Here is a 12,509-nt window from a genome sequence, read left to right on the forward strand (position 1 = left end):
TTGTTAGTCCATTATTTATACACTGAATTGACGACGGATTTTTCCCGTTATTTCCTGATCATGACAAGGAGCATGCACATTGCGGGTGTGACCGGTCGGCAGGGGATGCTCACTCCTCCATGGCACCTGATCCCACCTCTGATGTTTCGGGGGTCCGTGTTTGCTCTGCTCTTATTTTGTATTGTTTTATGGACTTTGAGATTGAATACTGTTCGTTATCTCCATATCCTTCTTGTCACTAGTAATAAAATCAAAGGCAATATATTCCTTTCTTTTTTCTGAAACTACATAGAGCCTATATCTCGTAGGCCAAATGTGAATTAAGTAAAAACGTGATAACGAATGAAAATGAACAAGAATTAACTATCAGAGAACTAGAATTAAGCATATGGAAATAACGAATAATATTCGTGATCAAAAGTCCATAAAACAATACAAAATAGGAGCAGAGCAAACACGGACCTCCAAAATATCGAAGATGAGATTAGGTGTCAAAGAGGAGTGAGCATCCCCTGCCGACTGGTCACACACGCCGTGTGCTCCTTGTCATGATCGGGAAATAACATTCAGTGTATAAATAATGGACTAACAATTAGTATAAAAAACGTCAGTCAGCATTTGACTCAATGATTACCAGTAATTGTATTTTCAAACTAGGTCATTTTATCCAAACAAAAGTTGACCTACATATTTTTATGCTAAATCTGGATACAAAATTTCATTTCAGTATGTACAACAGTTGCAAAGAAAATGAACGGAAATTTCAATTTTTTGGAAGGGGCATACCTCTGTGAAAAATGGCTCGATCGTACCTAATATAGAACTTGACCGAAGTATTATTATGATAATTTTTTATACATAAGATGTTAGTTCATTTCAGTATGTGTTAATGTATATGCAATACAATAATTTTATCCCAAAAATGATTACATAAAAGGCACAGATTCTCGTTTTTATGAATAAATTTTCCCAAGGTTTATTTATACTCTACCTATCTTTACTCAAGCACATTTTATGAAGATGACTGTACTATGTAATAATTAAATGGAACGTACATGTATTCAGTTTATCATGAATGCTCTAAAATCAACAAGAATTTCAATGAAAATTATAGAAACTGAAAACTGATACTTACAATAGACAGAATTGAAGAGAACGCAAGAAACAAGCAAAAACAAAGTCCAGTTTAACGACATCACGATCGTAAAACAGTGTGTTATTTAAGTAAGGATAGTGAAACAAAAACATGTTAATATAAATTTCTTCCTGGTTTCTTTTCCGAAACCAGTAGGAAATGTATACAATGTAATAGATGACACATAATCGATCTAAAAAAAAACCGCTTACATGGGTGTTTAATTTTTTTCAATTTAATAATTAAACATATTTGAGCTTGTAATAATATGCGCCGTTATCGACGCTCGACCCTTTCATTGCAATCCATGAATCATCATCGTTCATCTTTTGGGTTGTGAGAAACTGACGATTGAGAAGAGTCGGAACCGAGTTATCCATCAATAACATAGATATCGATACTCACAATATTTCTGGGTTATCTCTCTTTTTCCATGCATTAATGAAAGTGAAATGTTGAATATATCCGTAGAGGGAATTATTCAGTGGCTTTTGTAAATTTTGTTACGTTTATCAGTTGTATGACATAAAAAAAAATTATTGATACTAGACTAAAAGAGGATATGGCTACCAGATAATGAAGACATCCCCCAAATACAAATAAATTAAAAGAAATAGAGAAATATTATTTATTATACTACTGTGAATTTATCAAAGCACGCCTATGGTTTTTGTTTTTCCAACCTACTAAGTAACACAACTTTTTAGAATTCTCTGTTAATATTACAGACTTTATATAAGCGGGGGGGGGAGGGGTCGTCAATTATTCCTACATGTACATTGTAGTCCTCACAAACCGAGTCATATTTCAACCAGCATCATGAACGCGTACTGCTTCTTTTTGAGAGATAGACAAGGGAACCTTTTAACAACTGGCACCTAATCCTTTGAAGAAGGGCATAGATAATTAGTAACAAAATGGATTGAAATTAGTAGCAATTGGATTGTTCATCAGTTACAGTTGGTATGAATCCAACGTTCGCAAAATTACCAAATATTTAAATAGTTCAACCTATCGTCAATTAATTTTACCCTGTCTTAAAATCAATTGTACCTATATTCAAGTCAAATATCAATATTGACAAACAAGTAATTGAAACGAGAATATCAGCAGTACAAGTCTCGTTTAATTAAAGTCATCATTTTGTAAGTTCATGGCCGATACGTGTACAATAATATCGTCAGCAAATACATTTTATCAAGTAATATGCTGACTGGCGTTTTCCACGCATTCTCAATTTATAGTGCGAAATCGACTTTGGGAAAAGTCAAAAAATTTTGTGAACTGAAACTATTCAAACTAACACTTTTATATGTCATTTGAAACATGAAAGTGTATAGTTATTAAAAATCACAATTTGATTTACATACTTCATGCTGTGTTTTGTTGACCTCCTTCAAAATGAATGCGGTTGGAGGGCTAATTTTACACCAAGATATTTACGTGATGTTGAAAAGCCATATGTGGAAACGAAAGAATTTTTTTGAAAAATACAAAATTAAGAAAATACACATCAAATTTTGTAAACTATAAACATTTATGAAACATTTACGAAACCGTTTAAGCACATTTGTAAAATTGTCTGAAATCTTTGATTCAATTATTAGTAAAAACAAAACAGGCGTAATTTTCATTTAAATGAAATTATTTTCTTTTTATTTTAAAAAGTCTTTATCAAATTTGACGATAAGCTAAATAACGACAATATTCCCTAAAATGCTTCATTATTTGATTCTTTATTAATCTGTTCAGAGAAATGCACATTATTTAAAATATCAGAAGGTAAAATATTTCGCCATTACCTGATTACGAAGTGTTTGTTAAATATCACGTGAATATCGCACATAGATATACAAAAATAAAAGTATATTCGGGGAAAAATGAATATATTATTTCAAAATATTGAATTTTATGAATTTTCTTATCTGTGTTCTTGACAAAGGGTTGCATTGAAAATTCAAGTTATGACTTATCTATAGAGGAATCATTTAATTTATGATACCCCCCCCCCTTCCACCATTTAGTCTGTTGATTATGTCAAATGCTTAATTGCTTGTGAAAACTTTATCGTCAAATCTCAAAACAAAACAAATTTACCCCCACCACCCTTAAAAGGTATGTTAATAATTATAGTTGTATATTATATGTGTTCTATTGAGCAATATACGTACATTCTACATTAATAATATAACGTAAATTGAATTTTCTGTACCATTAAAGCATAGACGCATACGTTCTAAGTTCTATGTCTAAGCAACAATTTTTAAATGGGAAAAATTAGGTGCACAATTTAATACATGTATTTTTTGCAAAGCAACAAAAATGGAAATGGATTCAATTTCGACCACTTTCTTGACACCCAACACCCACAGCCTTCTTTTTTCTTTAACCCGATGTGGAAGACACCTCCCCCTTACATGCAGCGCAGCGCCTATTCTCTGGAATTATATTTCCTACGAAAAATGATATTTTCTTCTTCAAAATGTTTAGCTTGGTATACAAATTAGGTGTATATAACGATTTTTTTAAGTTGACGATACACTATCAGTTCAAACAAACAGCAAAATACAAACTTTAAGAAAGTTTTGTTTCAGATTTACGTTCCGAATGATAACGTGCATTACATTTAAAACTATGCAATATTAACTAATTGCTCAAAATGGAAACATTCGATCATTAAACCACGATTTTACTCGTGAATAATATTATGTCAATTCAATTTTCAAATCCCACGGATGCACAAGATATTGTGTAAAATATGTTCACCTTTGCATTTGCACTTCCATTTGCATTTCTGCACTCTTGTTACAGAAAAAAAAATGTGTTTTTTTTTTAAGAAACGGTGTACTTCTTCGTGTTTTTATTTCTTAAATCATTAAGATTCACTCGCAAATCTGTTCAAACAGCTTTAGAATTTAATTCTAATTTACTTTAAAACACGGTAACGTAAATATCTTTCTGAGATTTATCGTAACTTTTAATGCTGTTGTTTAATTATTCAATTGTTAATTAAAGGCATATTCTAGTGCTTGAGTGTAAGGCAATTTGACCCATAGGAAACAGTGTAGTTCTCTTACTTAATTTATGAATAAATACTAACACGTAAATATCGATGAATTTTTTAACCATTGGACTCATAAGAAAAGGGGGGCTATTTTTTTTTTTATATATAAATACAGATAAACAGTGTCTTTTTTACCATTCCATGCAATGGAACAGGTGTTCATATGTTAAAAAATTACAACTTACCCTTATTGAGTCAGTTCAGCAATCCTTCAAGTCCTTTTGAATTTCCAAATAGAAAAGTAATACTAGTAATTTTGCGGTGACATCAAAATTTGATAAATATACTAACATTTTTAAAAATTTGTGACACGCATATGTGTGAAGGGTGTGATATTCAGAAAATATAACTCAAATGTAGGATAATCATACTAAGAAAAAGATATGTAAGTGATTTAAAACTTCTTTTTGGTTTAAAATAAAAACTTCACTATGATCGGCGACAGTAACGTAAATATCGATTTCTGCTATAAAATGCGATTTTCGCCTAAGACGATCATTCAAGTTACAACAAACAATTGTTGTATTTTAATCAACAACCAACATTATTATACTTTCATGTTAAATACTAAAATCTGATTGGTTTAGACGCAGTTTACAATCCGTTCTATTACCCTCAGCCTTAGCAACGCATGTGACAACGGGTAACACAACGGTAATGCCACATGCGTGGATATTATGCGCGTACGGTTCACCGTAGAATTCTCAAAACGTCAGTTGCGCGTTTGAAAGAACTGGAAAAAAGTTGACGTCAATAAAAGCTTGCGTCCGATGTAGCTTACTTGAAACAAAAAACAGACGAAACATGCTTGCGAGTGCAGAAATAACGAAACTTTATATGATAAAAGACTCTTAGAGTATCAAACAAACAATAAAAAGGTCAGTAAATCTTTTTAGAAGTAGCGAGGAGTTTGAAGGCTATCTAAACGTGAACGTAAAGATGATCGACGATTTTTTTTTGCTGACTTAATTTAAGGTAGGCCCGTACTTTCAAAATTTTCTGTCAAACTGATCATTTTTTAACTTGAATACTTAAGTTTGAATAACTCATGAACTAACTAAAACACCCATAAAAGACATATCTTTGCAGGTTAATTTTAATACAACATGTCTCAGAGTACATACCTCTAAAAATTCAACAGCCAAAATTAAACATAAAGAAGTGTGATATCATATTTTATTTAGCTATGCACCAAATCACATCAAATTTATATTAAATCTTGTGGAAACAAAAAACATTCATTTGCAGGAGAATATTTGAAATCTTTTCTGGAAAACATTAACAAATTGGTGTTGAATCTGTCCACGTCTTTCAGAATAAAATCTCAAAATATCTTTATTTTTAACAATTCTTAAAATCTAAATTGTTTACATGCCATTTTTTTCTTTGGAATTAGTAAGAATTATATCTAAGGTTAACAACAATACAAACTTTATTATGATTGACCAGAAAAATGTAACAAAAGAGCACTTTGAACACGTATACCCCCATTTTTGGAATATCAAGTTTTTCAATCATTTTTTACAAAATTTAAAATGAAAGTAAAATTAAAAAAGATGATATAGGCCTAAAATCTATAAAAATAGATCTCAAGTTAGTTTGTTTAAAAAAAAAATAAGAAGGGTTTAGATTGAAAAAGGCAATTAAGAATTTTGTGTCTGTGTATGTTCTAAAAGCATATAAATCCTATGAAGAAAGTGTAAAGTATTAATTTCCATAAATAGTATATATTAAATGCTTTGTATTCATATTGACACTATAAATTAATAGATATATACTTATTAAATTATTTCAAGCAACCAAAATATTTTCTTACAAAAAAAAGTGATAATCAGAATTTTATATTGGTGTGTAAAATTAAAACCGGATCCGTAAAAGTATGGACCTTCCTTAAGAAGACATTCAGTATAATAAAATAAATGTTGCCTGTTCTGGAGGGTAACAGTTGAAATTGCCACCCCAAGGAAAACTATTGTCAACCGACGCGTCGGTTGACAATAGTTTTCCTTGGGGTGGCAATTTCAACTGTTACCCTCCAAAACAGGCACCATTTATATAATGGTTCATATGACTGGCAGAAAATAAAATTCAATAGAAATATTATATTACTTAAAACACGGTACATTATTTTAAGCGAATTGAGACTATACTTTGAGAATCAGTGTTAAATCATGCTCATTGTTAGGACATTACTTGCAAAGTGAATTGTCGAGGTTTTTTTTTATTGTTTCCTAAGGAGCACACAACGGGTGTGACCGATCGGCAGGGAATGCTAACTCTTCCATGACACCTGATCCAACTTCTGATGTTTTTAATGTCCGTGATTGCTCTGATCCTAAGAGAGTTGTCCGTAAAGTTCGTGGACAATATTGATAATTACTGACAAACGTTGATAAAAATATTTGAAACTATTATTTTCATAAAATTCATGTTTTCTTTTATTAATATGCACGATTTAAACAAAAGAAAAGCACAAGAACATGTAGTTATGTTATCGTTATCAGATACAAAAAAAGACACACACTCATACCCAGATTAATAAAACGGAAATCCTTGACGTTACACGACGTCAAAAGCTAAATTCATGCAACTTTTCTAAACAGAGTCACTGCATTTCTTATGTCTCTTTTTAAAACCAGTCATCAAAAATGTGCAATAAATGTTCAGGCTTCAAACATTAAATAATATTTAACACTTCTGTCTCAGATCCTGCAAATCATCAACCTCAGTCCGCTTTAAAACGGTTATATGTACGGAAATACGTCAAAATCTCGTTACGAACTTCAATTTTTACATTATTTTAATCTCGGAATTATGATCTTCCTTCACGCATGACATCCTGTAAAATGTCCCTTTCGTCTGAAAATCTTATATGTCACTTAAATACTAATGATCGACTTCCTTTATCCTCTTTTCCTAACTGTTTAAAGAATTTATGGGTCTCTTGGTGTTTTTCAGATTACACAGAATTTCGTCACTGCTCTCTACTCCACCTTACCCGAAAACGTTCTATTAGATCTTTCTAAGCCATTCCGTAATTTTTTATGTTCAAATTTTGCAGGTTTGTTGTTTAAACTGTTGTCAACCTCGTACTGTAAAAGCAATCAACATTTCACCAGAATTTAATTAAATAGAAACCAAATTAATAAAGTGATAAAAGTATATTCTGAAAAAAAGATTTTACACAGCACAGCATTTTTCTGACCTTAACCATTTTATCTAAAAGATTGTTAAAGGTAACCGCTCACCCTCTACCTAAAGGTACTCTATGGATGAGGTATGAGGCCGACTGATTGAGCCAAGGGAAGAGTAAATATAACCTGAACAATAATTTTACATATTAAGTTTTTTTTTTTTTATTTTCACTTTTGTTCGAAGAATTGGCCCAAGGTCCCAGTCCCCTCCTTCAGTTCATCTAAAACTTATACCGCTAGTAATACATACGCTCTCCAAATTTTCTCAAAATGAGCTAAAAGCAATTGAAAGCTTTACTGGGAACCAATTACAATTAGATGCAATATTGTCTGGATCTCTGTCTGTGACATTGTGTATAAAGGAATACGACGGGGTTTTGTGTGAAAACTACGTAGAGGACTGTTTAATTTTAATTTTATACCATTTATAACTTACATTGACTTCAGTGTATATGTACCCGTAAGACCCCTTAAATAGATTAATATTTAGTATATAGGATACGTCCACTGGAAATCATTCCTTCCTCTTGACACTGGCTCGGTCAAATAAAATATAATTAAATCAACAAAATATTTTTCTCGTTCATTTATCAAAAAACTTTACATTCTGCAAATCAATGGTATTTTGCCTTTTTAATTTTTGCTAAAAATGGCAAAACATTTAAGTTTAGAAATATCTCTGTCAGTAATAAATCTCTCTAGGCAATATGCAGACCTAGATTTCAACGTCCGGTTGCGGTTTACGGTTTTAGTTTTGGGTACGGTTTTATGGTATAAAACCATTTGCAATATTTTATGCATTTAAAGCCTCTGTTCCTGACATTGTAAAGTCATATAAACAAGACGGGTTTAAACTCCAGGGAATCTCATCAAATTAAGTACATATGAGGTAGAAGAAGCGGGCACTGAAAAACAATGACGTTGTCGGACGTCATGAAACTAAACGGCATCGGCGCCGGGTAATCATATAATGTCGTTTTTATTTTATCATACTTCAGCAAATAATGAACGAATCAAGCTAAAAATTTCACTATTTCTTATTATTTGTTGTTTTATGTCCCTTATGAATTTTGAAAATACAGACTACATAGTTCTAATTTTACATCCTCAGTCCACGAACTTTTTGATAATCCCTCGTAAATGTCTGAAATACGCATGCTTGGCTTCAAGGTCGGGAATTCTAGGAAAACTCCTCGGTCTTGCTGTGAAGACGACCATAGATAGACTGCACGATAACAATTTCGTTGTGCCATTAAATAACTCCGACATTTTCTGTTTAATTCTAAAGTTTATTTTTTATTATGTAACTTACACTTTAAAAAGTAAATTACACAAAAAATTTAGGTCATATAATGCCAAGATTGATTGATTGATTGTATATTGTTTAACGTCCCTCTCGAGAATTTTTCACTCATATGGAGACGCCACCACTTGCCAGTGGAGAGCTGCAAATTTTGTCCTATACTCGGCACTCAGGGCCATTGAACAGGGAGGGGTCTTTTTCGTACATAATCCTCCTTCGTGTTCATGTTCTTCTTCGCCCTATAATTATAGTCCTGCTGGACACGTTATTACAGGTGACGTAAATATAGTTCGTAATGAGGTCCTTAGATCACTTATTTTAAAAGGTCCTAAATACAGGCAACCCCGATCCTTCAACTGACGTCGGATTTTCATAAATATTATGGATTCTGTTGAGAATTATGCCAGACGATGGGCCAGCTATGAAAAAGAAGACGTTGACACCTTGTCAGAATGGATTAAATGTATCAGATCCATGTTAAAGTCACGTATTAAAAGATTGAGGGGCAATATGAAAACCATCTATCCTTCTGTGTTCAATAAACCAGAAATGAAAAAAGAATTAGATATATTACACGATCAGTACGTACTGGTTCCTGCCAGGTAGCAGGTGACAACATTGTCTTCGTTTGTAAGGCTCATTATATAAATTGCATTCTAGAAGAACTTGAATCTAATTCTACAAGTGGTAATCCTACTTATACTTGTACTTCCCTTTCTAAGGAAGAAATTCTTCAAAATCACCTGTCAGTTTTGAATACTTTTAATTTTCCACAGAGCCAAAATGAATTCGAACTACCTTATACACATTGGATTCCGAAGACTTCATAAGAACTTCATAAGAATCCTTACAAACAAAGACACATTGCAGGATCCAGTAAATGTTCAACCAAGCCTCTTTCGTTACTCCTCACTAAGATATTGACAGTAGTGAAGGAAAAACTTCAAGAGTACTTTGCAACTATATATTCTAGAAGTGGTGTGAATCAGATGTGGATACTAAAAAATTCTAAAGAACTTTTGGACAATTTGAAATCACAAGACTTTACAAAAATCAACAGCTTAAAAACTTACGACTTTTCAACTTTATACACAACAATTCCCCAATATAAATTAAAATCCAGGCTTTTTGATATCTTTGACAGCTGCTTCTTCAATAAAAATGGAACTCGTAAATTTACGTACCTTGTCATTGGTCATTTGCAGAATTATTTTGTTAAAACAGATTCTGATTGCACACATAAGTACTCTGAAGTTGACATCAAGAAGATGCTTGAGTTTCTGGTTGACAATATCTATGTGGTTTTTGGAGACCAGGTATTCCAACAATCTATTTGATTCCCATGGGTACAAATTGCGCTCCGTTATTAGCAGACCTATTTTTGTATTCAGGTGAAGCAGAATTTATGCAAAATCTTATGCATGAAAAGAAGAAAACACTTGCTGTGGCTTCAATTCGACATTAAGATATATCGACGACGTATTGTCAATTAATAATGGTAACTTCCATTCCTACGTCGATACGATATATCCTGGTGAGCTTGAGACAAAAGATACCACAGAGTCCGACACTTCTGTTTCATACTTGGATATTTTACTTGAAAAAGAAACTAATGGTAATCTAACAACCAAACTATATGATAAACGTGATGACTTTAACTTTTCTATCGTTAACTTCGGAGTATAAATATCTCATTTGATTTGATACGCAAGAGCATGCTTCACGTATGAATAATTTCTAAAACGAGGTAAATTATTGACAAGCAAGTTGATGAAACAAGAATATCAGCAGTTTCGTTTAAAGTCATCATTTTGTAAGTTCTATGGTCGATACAATGACCTTATCAGCAAATACAATTTATCACTGAGTCAAATGCTGACTGACTTTTTTCATACCAATTGTTAGTTCATTATTTATACACTGAATTGACGACGGATTTTTTCCGTTATTTCCTGATCGTGACAAGGAGCACACGGCGGGTGTGACCGGTCAGCAGGGGATGCTCACTCCTCCATGGTACCTGATCCCACCCCTGATGTTTCAGGGGTCCGTGTTTGCTATGCTCTTATTTTGTATTGTTTTATGGACTTTGAGATTGAATACTGTTCGTCATATCCTTCCTAGCACCTACTGCGACACGGGACCTCGGTTTATACGGTCTCATCCGAAGGACCGGTCTCCACGTCCCACAGTGGGATTCGAACCCGCGACGTAGGGATTGGCTCCTTATTTCGCGACTCTAGAGCTGACGCTCTAACCACTGCGCCACGCGGGCGACTAAAATGCCAAGAATCTAAACATCTATAGCTTGCGAGTTATACCACCTTCCGGAATAATGCCGACAACCTCATAAAAAATTTCTTTTTCCTTTTCAAAGTTTGTTTGCAAGACACTATAAACGATTGATTCAATGCGCTCAACACTAATATGATTTTAATTATATGAAATACACGTCAAATTATAAACTCTAACTATCAGACTCCAAATTCAATGAAGATTAAAGAATCCAGCAAAATATATTAGTTGATCACGAACCTTTCTCTCTGTGTTTAAAAACTACTACGGCGCTAGCTCATTTATCTTTTTGTGTATACCTAAAAGGCACTGCCAATGACCGATATGGAGCCGTAACGTCTTCTTGACAACATTTTCTTTAGTTTAGGAAAGAGAAAAAAGTCGCATGGACTCAGATCTGGCTAATAGGGCGGTTGTTGCAACTCTGTAACTCTTTCACTACTTAGTAACGTTTTTACCCCTTATATTGTTACATGTATGCAGCAGTTAATTCCACGAAGGCTTGTCTTTGGGCATCTTTTACGAAATATATGTTTCACTTTGTTCAATATTCTGTTTTTGTAAAACAAGCCATCAACGGTTTAAATTTACCTTTGGGTACAGGAATTTGAATGATCGCACCTCTAGAGTCAAAGAAAATGCTCAGGTACTAAACCTTCTTTGAACTCTGACATCTTCTTGCAATAACGGGCCTTCTGCTGCATTTTCTAAGACACATTCTATTATATACATGTACTTTTCTTTGAGGCTCACAATCATGCACCCAGATCCCTTCACCTGTTCTGATACTGGAAAGTGTTCTCTTGTCACAATTCTTAAAAGATTGAAGGAGTTCTTTCGCCATTTTTATTTACCCTTGTCTTCTTTTGTTCCTCAGTGAGTAAATGAGGTGCCCACCTGACTAAAACTTTCCTAAAATAAAGTTTTTGGCATAATTTTGCTTGCTGTTCCTGTTGAAACTTGGAAGGCCCTTGCAATGTTTTCCACTGTTTATTTTGCATCTTCTCTTAACATCGTATTCACAGCTTCAATATTTCTTTGGACCATAACACTTTTTGATCGTTCTGGCCGTGTTTGATTTTTCAGACTTGTTTCTTCTTGTTTGAATTTCTTCATCCATCAGTACTGTATGAAATTACGTCCTTCCCATTAACAGAAACCATCTCTTTGTATACAAGTGTATCTGAATGGTTTCCCTAGCACTACGCAGTTTTTCATAATTATATGCTCGCATTTCATTTTCACCTGAGCGGCCATTTTTGAGCAAACCCATAGTGTAGTGAGCCGTTTTTGAATGGTAAGAACTTTATAAATACCGAAGCAAATTTCGTGCAGTTTCGGTGGAGGGAGAGAGATTGAATGGAACTTAAAGACTGTGAAAAGAAAATCTATTTGCATTTTTCAGAAAACCATAAGTTGCATTACTTAATGAATGCCCCTCGTATCTCTCGTTCTGATGGTTCGCCATTTAATATTGTTGACTATCTCGCGATTGTCTAAATATTGTGTCAAACAATC

General features: G+C 33.2%; 1 protein-coding gene across 7 annotated transcripts in view; it reads right to left on the reverse strand.

The window, feature by feature from the left end:
- The window catches only part of LOC134250297 (receptor-type tyrosine-protein phosphatase kappa-like), a 127,097-nt gene that overhangs the window by 38,766 nt on the left and 75,822 nt on the right, over positions 1 to 12,509 (reverse strand). Inside the window, exon 1 of one of the 7 annotated variants that reach the window (XM_062732650.1) lies at positions 1,136 to 1,239. The exons of the other annotated variants lie outside the window; for them this stretch is intronic. Within the exon in view, the coding sequence (XP_062588634.1) occupies positions 1,136 to 1,196 (61 nt within the window). The 5' untranslated portion in view covers positions 1,197 to 1,239. Of the gene's footprint in view, positions 1 to 1,135; positions 1,240 to 12,509 lie in introns of those variants that run through there. 7 annotated transcript variants of the gene reach the window in all.

The sequence above is a fragment of the Saccostrea cucullata genome, unplaced genomic scaffold, assembly GCF_032062105.1.
Source record: "Saccostrea cucullata isolate Sc308-1 unplaced genomic scaffold, CSIRO_AGI_Scuc_v1 ctg473, whole genome shotgun sequence".
In the NCBI taxonomy this organism is placed as follows: Eukaryota; Metazoa; Mollusca; class Bivalvia; order Ostreida; family Ostreidae; genus Saccostrea; species Saccostrea cuccullata.